Genomic DNA, 9,226 nt, shown 5'->3' with positions numbered 1-9,226 from the left:
ATCATTTAATTAAGTCACCAGGGAGACACTACATGGACAGTCACTTTAAAGTGTCTGATATAATACTGGGCAGGTAATTTATACTCTCCTTGAGCTATAAAGGAGGCAGCTGCAAACACATTATAACAACTTGCATTTATATAGTGCCTTTAATGTAGTAAAACAACCCAAGGTGCTTCACAGGAGTGTTATCAAACAAAATTTGGCACCAAGCCACACAAGATATTAGGGCAGATGAGGTTTTAAGGAGTGTCTTAAAGGAGGAACGAGGTTTAGGGAGAGAATTCCAGAGGTTACGGCCTTTGCTGCCAATGGTGGAGCACAGAAAATCCTCCTCAGTCTGGAGTGAAATTAGCTTCTCTATAGAGAGTAAATATTATCGTTCTAATCTTGAATCAACAGAAGAAACATCTATGAATAACCGCCAAGATTCAGGAACTGACTGGATTAGCTGAATATCAAATCATGTAGCAGTGGCATGGGTACTTGACTGCCTCTGTACATTAGCTGGCACAGAATACCAGGAATTAATGTACCAATCTATACCTTTGCTAATACAAAAGCAAAATACTGCAGATGCTGAAAATCTGAAAAACAGAAAATGCAGCATGAGGAGAGAATGAAGGATCATCGACCTGAAACGTTAAGTTTTTTTTCTCTCCACAAATACTGCCTGACCATCTTGAAAGTACAGTTTATACTTTACAAAGTATCCAAATCCACTAGAGAAATTGAAAGATGCAGCGAATGAATGTTGAGAAAATATAAACCACGACTTAGTGAGCAGAAAGAAATGCCACTGCTCCAATAGTGAACCAATGGGATTGACAATTCTCAATTACTTTGGTCTGCTCCATTCTATGAACTAGGATTCAAATTACAGTGCAGAATACTGATACTCAAAAGTATTGAGACTGTGGAAAATATTGAAATACTGTATGGGAGAGGTAGGTTTGATTTCCCCATCCAGCTTTTAATGTCAGCTGCACATAGGTTGCCAAGCAGAGGGCAAATACCTCCCAGCAGGGGAAGTGAAAAATCACAGGTCCTTCACTTCTGTGTCTTGCAGAGGCCAAGTTACATTAACAATGTTACCGCTAAAATTAACTAATGTGTCCTCTCCACCACAGAAGCTGTACTACCCAGGGCCTGAAACCATTTTTAGGTATCCCATGTCCCAGTACCTTTAATACATGGATTGTCAATGCTGGAATGATAATAATAGGAACTTGTATAAACGTTACTTGCCAGTCTGCACCATCTGCTCAGAAGGTACAAATTTGGGTAGAGGTACTGAAAACTCAATTTCCTAATTACTATTTAACTGGTAAGTGTGCAGTACTTTCATTAAAGCACCCCCCCCCCAAAAAAATGAACCTACAAAATTATATTTTGGAAATCATACCATTTTATATCTAGTAAAAGAGCCCTGCAATCATTTATTATTGCAGATATTCTGCTATCAGTTGCATTACTGGAACAATCTATCCTTGAAGAAATTTACAATGTTAATTACCACAATTTCTTAAAGGGTTAGTAAGATAGAATCATATTATAGTTTTCAATGCAGTATCATGAATTAATATGCACATTACAAATGAACTTGATCTTGTATGCCACTTTTCACAATCTCTGGATGTCCCAAAGCGTTTCACAGCTAAGTATTTTGAAGTGTAGTCACTGTTGTCGGGAAATGCAGCAGCCAATTTATGCACTGTAAGGTCCCACAAACAGTACTGAGACAAATGACCTTTGGTGCTGTTTACTGAAATAAATATTGGCAACATTACAACTGGAATACACAAGAAGTCAGTGGAAATAAAATAAATAGTTCTGATTGCCACCACAAATGACAAAAGCAACTTCAACTGTTTTTTCTTAGATTAAAAAGGGAAATAAGAACAAATATGTCCCCCATGGACAAATGGTTCAAGTGCCACAACAGGCATCTTAAGTTATCCAATCAGCCTCGCCTGTGAGGCTTACGTGACATGGCTGGAAAAGATAGCAAAATAAACATGGAGTATGTTTAAAATACTCGAACAATATTGTGCATTTATGTAAAATATATGCACTGCAGAGACTATACATTTCAATAAGCAGTGATGTGGTTGGGGGGGGAGGGAAATGAGTGCTGAGCCAAATCATGTCAGCACCCAACTTCAAATGTAAAAGTTACGGTGCTGTCAAGAGGGTACGAGTCATGTATTGCAGTATTGTATTGCATGCATTATGCACAGGATGAAGCTTTCAGCCAGGTGCTGGAGGATAAGGCAGTATACGGCCCCATCACAGTGCACAGTTTTAATAAGTTTCCATTTTCAGATGTAAACCATGCTGTTTGACTAGTAAATAAACACTACCTATTCAATAGATTTAAATCTTTAATAGCTGATTAATTACGATTCATACAGTTGTTTATTGCAGTATAGTACTCACTCAAGCACTGCTTAAAAATGCAGAGTGTACAAAGTTTAAATTAAGACATTGCAGATTTTGACTAAGTATTTGGTTTAATATAAATAATGTCATTACCACACAATGTGTTGACAAGTACTTAACACTGTTATTTTACAATGGTTAAAATGATAGGTGCAGAATGGATTTCTCTGCATTTAAACAATGTTCTGGGGGAGAAGGAAACAGGTGGAGATTGAGAGCATGTGCACAGAAACAACCTGGGTAGATACAAAAAAACACTGGGACCAACAGGCTGCAATCATTCAGAAGTATTGAGACTGTCCATTTAGCTCCTGAGTAATGAAGATTTACAATACTCTTGGGAGGGAAAAAGTCTTCTCTCTCCCTCCATCCATCTATACTTAAAAGATCTACCAAATTACTCAAGCATTTAACTTTTTTTGATGTACATCAGTAGAGGGATGGAAAACGTCTTAATCCATTTTGTATTACACATGCTCACCATTGGCGATCCACTCACACAACAGCAATTTTAAATTTTGGTTTATCACAAAAGATACATTTTAATAAAGTACAACAAACCTAGGTTTTTGGTTTTAATCTGTAACTAAATACTTTTATTCACACATTCTCACTTAAATTAAAGCATTTTTTTTATTGTGTTTTTAGCCAATTAGTTTTTCTCTTCCAAATATTTATGAATGAATGACACTGTCCCATATGATGGACCACTTATTTCAGCTGGAGCCTCAATCAGCCCACTTCAGATGAAAACCTTTGACATGTTTGAGGAATTAAAAAGGAAGCACAGTATGTTCCACTGAAACAGATATACATACTACAATGTTACAACTCCTCCAGACATTGCTATAAAAAAAAATGCAAAACATGTCAATGAACTGTGCATATAAGTTAGAAAACAGCTGGACCATGCTGTAAACTAGGAAGCAGAAGTAGAGTGACATTTAGGATCTGTCCCCAAAAGATCATTGGAAATTAAAAGTCAGTTTCCCTTCAGCAGACCTGGTGCTGAATTATGGTCACTAATGTTAAGGTAGCTCTGGGATGAGCTGTACAAATGCATAGCTAGTGCAAATATTCTTCCACTGTGGCAAACGCACATGAGCCGATTCCCAATCGGGCCATCAACTCCAGACACTTTGAAGCCTGTCCAATGGCGAGAGCCAGCGGGGGCTGCTTTGGCAGATTGTGAGATTCTGAAATAGGAAAAACAACATAAGTAAATGTGGCTGCAACTGCAATGTAAATGGAAAGTACAAACAATTGTCAATTTAGGGATTATACAACATTCAGTGTAACAGCTATATGATGCATACTGACAGAGATCCCACTGTGTACACTCCAAATAACAAATAGCTGCAAACAAGCACTATGCGCCGTCTATTTAGACGAAGCCAACATCCCACAAACGGCAATGGAGGTAAACGACCACTTAATGTTCTTTTGGCAAAGGAAGAACATTAGCCAGAACTCCCTGCTTTTCTTCAAATAATGCCATTGAGTTCTTGTGCAACATCTCTTCTGAAAACTACACTAAAGTGTCAATCTAGATTAGGGCTCAAATCCAGTAGGGCTTGAATGTTCTGATTCCAAGGCAAGAGTGCTTCCAAATAAGTCAAAGTTGACACTTAGACACAGATGTGCAAAACTGATTAAATTTTTCTGAAAAACTAGTTAAATATTGATAAATTTAATGGATTATATTGCAAAGGAGAGCATTGCTCTCGTACAACATGTATTTATAGAAGAAATAAAAGCTATGTTTACACAAATCTTCCCCCTTACAATTTTTAAATGTCATTCGGATAATCGGAGCCACTGTATAACATTACTACTGCACATTACTTAAGGGAGAATTCAGTGCAAGAAACTTAAAACTGGGAATTTGGCGCAATTATAAATTCTTTAGGATAAATTTTCTTTTAAAGGGACAGGTCAATTTGACAAGAGGTTTGGCTGGGTCATAAAGGATCTAGCTAATATAGAATAGCAATCACAAAAAGTTATGATTTGTGGAGCTTCAGTCACAGGCCTGCACAGGTTCGATGTTGATCTGCTAATATCTGCTGGGGATTTTCTGTGTGTCAGAGGGAGGATGGCACCTTTTTGCAACCAACAGTTGAATTCATAGAATCAGAAATTTACTGCACAGGAGGCCATTCGACCCTTCGTGTCTACCAGCCGAAATAAAGCTATCCAGCTTAATCCCACTTTCCAGCTTTTGGTCCATAGCCCTGTAGGTTACGGCACTTCAAGTGCATATCCAAGTACTTTTTAAATGCTATGAGGGTTCCTGTCTCTACCACCCTTACAAGCAGTGAGTTCCAGATCCCCTCTGGGTGAAAAATATTCTCCTCAACTCCCCTCTCATCATCATAGGCAGTCCCTCGGAATCGAGGAAGACTTGCTTCCACTCTTAAAATGAGTTCTTAGGTGGCTGAACAGTCCAATATGAGAACCACAGTCTCTGTCACAGGTGGGACAGATAGTCATTGAGGGAAAGAGTAGGTGGGACAGGTTTGCCATACGCTCTTTCCGCTGCCTGTGCTTGATTTCCGCATGCTCTCTGATGAGACTCGAGGACCCCTCTAATCCTTCAACAAATTACTTTAAATCTCTGCCCCCTGATTATTGATCTCGGTGCTAAGGGAAATAAGTCCTTCTTATCCACTTTATCTAGGCCCCTCATAATTTTATACGTCTCAATTAATTCTCCCTTCAGCCTCTTATGTTCCAAAGAAAACAACCCCAGCCTATTCAATCTTTAGGCAATTTTTTTTGTTGTTGTTCATAGGATGTGGGCGTCACTGAGAAGGCCAGCATTTATTGCCCATCCCTAATTGCCCTTGATTCCCATTGACTTCAATTTGACTAGGGCTCCCTGATGCCACGCTTGGTCAAATGCTGCCTTGATGTCAAGGGCAGTCACTCTCACCTCACCTCTGGAATTCAGCTCTTTTGTCCATGTTTGGACCAAGGCTGCAATGAGGTCTGGAGCCGAGTGGACCTGGTGGAACCCAAACTGAGCATCGGTGAGCAGGTTATTGGTGAGTAAGTGCCATTTGATAGCACAGTCGACGTCACCTTCCACAACATTGCTGATGATTGAGAGTAGACTTAGTAGTCATAGGACCTGACCTGCAATATTTGCAAGATCAGTCAAACTTTTATAGCTTTCCCAGACATGCCAGTAACAGCTGGATCTTGGGACAAGACCAGAACAGGTTCAACAGTGTTCTAACCAGAACTCATCCAGCAAGGAGGGGTGCAGTTGGCCGTCACACAATTTACTGCAGGCAGTGATTGCAACATCAGTTTCCATAGCTCTCTCCATTCCTCCTTTAATATTTGGTAGACCAAGTCTCATTCCCATGCTCAACTTGTGCGAAGCTTGTAATTCATCCATGGCAAATACTACAAGCAGCTGTCAGTTGTCCCAGATGGCTAGGGGATGTGCTTCCCTCTTTCTTTTTAATGCTACTGTAGGTGGTTTCTGAATCCTTCCAGCCTTCTCATATGGATATGGGTGAGGGACGGCGGTTGTGTGCATATAATAGATGCTGTGGGTACGGTGGGGATACAATATATTTTCTGTTCATGTTATCTGGACAAAGTTTCTCCTCTTCCATCTCCTCCTTTCCCTTAGTGTTAATCTCCGCCTTTTTTATCATGACGGGTGGGGTGCATGGCGAGAGATGCCGAAGAATTCAGGCAGTTCCTGCACACTGTGGATTGGGGATGAGCGTTTAATATTTTGCTCAACTTCCTAAAATTTGTTGCCACAAGTTCTAGCTGTACAATCTGGAAGTACAGCAGCTGAAGGGGGAGGGGATAGAAAAGGTATTACTTCAGATTTAGTCCAAAAAGACAGACTCGAGGACAAATTTAAAATCACAAATAGTAAGAAGAACTCCATTGCTGAGTGAAAAACCTATTTGGAATAACGTGCTGGGAGAGTAGTAGAACACAAATATTATGGTTGTTCATGAGTTGCATGCTATAATGGGAACTAGACAGATGGGCTTCGATCGGCCAAATGATCTTTTCTCAACCTTGACACTGCATAGATGAAGGAAAGAAAAATCAAGGTGGGGAAGCTAACGGCTAACGCTGGTGCAGCAGGGCACCAGGGTCACTCGCGTTGATAGGGCATCACAGAGTTCACCTGGTGTGTCCCGAATGGTGTTCCCATATAAAGCATACCTGGTCTATGTGGACCAAACAGGAATGGGGGGGGGGGGGGGGGGGGGAAAGAGAGTACTGGGATTGGAGCCTATGGAGATGATCAAATGTTGCTGTGTTAGGCAGTAGGCTGGGTTAGCTATTGAAGTCTAGGATTGATATTTCATTCACTAACTTTTGAGGATCACAGTACTGGTGCAGGATTTTACCACCCAATTAACTTTCAGAGGGTAATGTCGATCTACAGTTAACTCAATAATGGTCTGTAGGCTTAATGATCAAACAGCATTCTCCCATTTCATCACGCTTTATGGGCAACAAAAAGGGTTAATATCTCGTTATAAAAATACATTTTTAGATCTAGTAGTCATGATGACCACCTACTTAAAAAAATTAACGTGTAAATATACCACTTGTACTCACCTAATATAGCACTATTCAATGCAGAGCACACAGGTTCTCTTTGCACTATATCAAGCTGATATCCTACTGGACTGTTCCATGGATCGGAATAGGCAAGTAGACTAAATGCATCCTGAATGGTACAAAGAAGATTTAATATCATGTAAATGGCGGAAAAAAATAGAAATTATCACAGAAAGGCTTTTAAGAGAAAGTTATTCAATTACCTAAAGATGTACAAAATTACAACTTATAAATCAGACAATATCAAATGATTTGAGAGATGCACCAGTAAAAAGGCACAGCCTCTGTACATCTTAAACGTAATGCCGTGGTACTCATACCTTTAAGAGTTGCAAAAAAAAGTCTTTAGTTCTGAATGCTTGGATCTGACACCATGGTTAATGTGGAAGCCAAGTGGACAAATACATGATTCAGTTTGTTAAAGAAAGCACAAGTAAGGCACTGAATGGCACAGTAGCTTAGAGACACTGGTCCGTTAATTTGGAGTCCCATAACCTGCAGCTGGACATAAGGTGGGACTTCCAAAACTCACCAGATGCAGGCCTTTCAGAAATTGTGGGGTCAACTTATTTGAATATTGCAAGGCAGGGCAAAGTTGCAATCCTGCCAGCAATTGGCTCACAGCACCTGGAAGGCCTCAGAAATTAACTGACGAGAGATAGCAATATCTACCGGAAAATGAGATTGCCCAAGCACCATTTTGGGGGGGGGGGGGCTGCAGGATATTCGGGATATTCTCACAAGGATTAACGCATAATGGTAATTCCGTAAGGCCTGTTCTCCTGCAGATTTTGACAATTAATATTCGATCCCAAGACTGGTGGGAGAGCAGGAGTCAGCTCTGAGGATTCTGCCTCCCCTCAGGACAGCAGCATCAGAGGGTTCTCTGTTCAGTTCCCTCCCCTCCAATGCCTTCACAGGTGGAAGAAAGTCAGCAGGCTGAGGGTGTGGAGATTCCAAGCCCAGGGTAAGCAGTCTGTCGCAGATCCATCACAGGATTTACCAGCACCGGAGAGGAAGGTTACCTCAGACTCCCACAGAGCGGAGTCATATAAACCACTAATCCACATCGTGGATCCCAGGCCCTCAGATGTTACAATAGGACAACAGTAAATTAAAAATGGCAGAGTGGTGAAAATAAATGACTTTTCAGTCAGTCAGAGTTACAGAAATCTTGTATCTTTTTGTTGTTTGAAATATATTTGACATTCACTATTTTTTTTAATTGAAAATAAAAGTTGCGCTGGAATGATGGCAGACTTCAGACCTTCAGTGGACTTGTGCTTTTAATGATGAATGGTGTGCTCTGAAGGGTTATAGGTTTAAATTATGTGAAGCACTCGGGTTATTGCGCAGAGCGAGCGACCCAGAGAGAGAGAGAGAGCGCAGAGAGAGAGAGAGAGCGGCCCAGAGAGAGAGAGAGAGAGAGAGAGAGAGAGAGAGAGAGAGAGAGAGAGAGAGAGAGACCCAGAGAGAGAGAGAGAGAGAAAGAGAGAGAGAGAAAGAGAGAGAGAGACCCAGAGAGAGAGAGAGAGAGAGCGGCCCAGAGAGAGAGAGAGAGAGAGAGAGAGAGAGAGCGCAGAGCGAGCGAGCGACGAGAGGGGGGCCCGGGGAGAGAGAGGGGGGCCCCAGAGAGAGAGAGGGGGGCCCCAGAGAGAGAGAGAGAAAGAGAGAGAGAGAGAGAGAGAGAGAGAGAGAGAGAGAGAGAGAGAGAGAGAGAGAGGCCCAGAGAGAGAGGGAGAGAGAGAGAGAGAGCGCAGAGCGAGCGAGCGACGAGAGAGGGGCCGGGGAGAGAGAGAGAGAGAGAGAGAGAGAGAGAGAGAGAGAGAGAGAGAGAGAGAGAGAGAGAGAGGCCCAGAGAGAGCGAGAGAGAGAGAGAGAGAGAGAGCGGCCCAGAGAGAGAGAGAGAGAGAGAGACCCAGAGAGAGAGAGAGAGAGAGAGAGCCAGAGAGAGAGAGAGCGGCCCAGAGAGAGAGAGGAGAGAGAGAGAGAGAGAGAGAGAGAGAGAGAGAGAGAGAGAGAGAGAGAGAGAGAGAGAGACCCAGAGAGAGAGAGAGAGAGCGGCCCAGAGAGAGAGAGAGAGAGAGAGAGACCCAGAGAGAGAGAGAGAGAGCGGCCCAGAGAGAGAGAGAGAGAGAGAGAGCGCAGAGCGATATGCGAGCGACGAGAGAGGGCG

The 9,226-nt window shown here is 41.9% G+C and overlaps 1 protein-coding gene across 1 annotated transcript in view; it reads right to left on the bottom strand.

Annotated features, from left to right (window-relative positions):
- Nucleotides 1-3,507: 3,507 nt before the first annotated feature.
- LOC139264081 (ran-binding protein 9-like) overlaps nt 3,508-9,226 on the bottom strand; it is a 192,622-nt gene continuing 186,903 nt past the window's right edge. The window contains exon 18 of the mRNA XM_070880174.1: nt 3,508-3,638. Coding sequence (XP_070736275.1) covers nt 3,508-3,638 — 131 coding nt within the window. The remainder of the gene's footprint in view (nt 3,639-9,226) is intronic.

This window comes from Pristiophorus japonicus, chromosome 5 (assembly GCF_044704955.1).
Source record: "Pristiophorus japonicus isolate sPriJap1 chromosome 5, sPriJap1.hap1, whole genome shotgun sequence".
In the NCBI taxonomy this organism is placed as follows: Eukaryota; Metazoa; Chordata; class Chondrichthyes; family Pristiophoridae; genus Pristiophorus; species Pristiophorus japonicus.
Note: the sequence above shows the minus strand (reverse complement) of the source record. Positions and strands in the feature narration are given on the sequence as shown.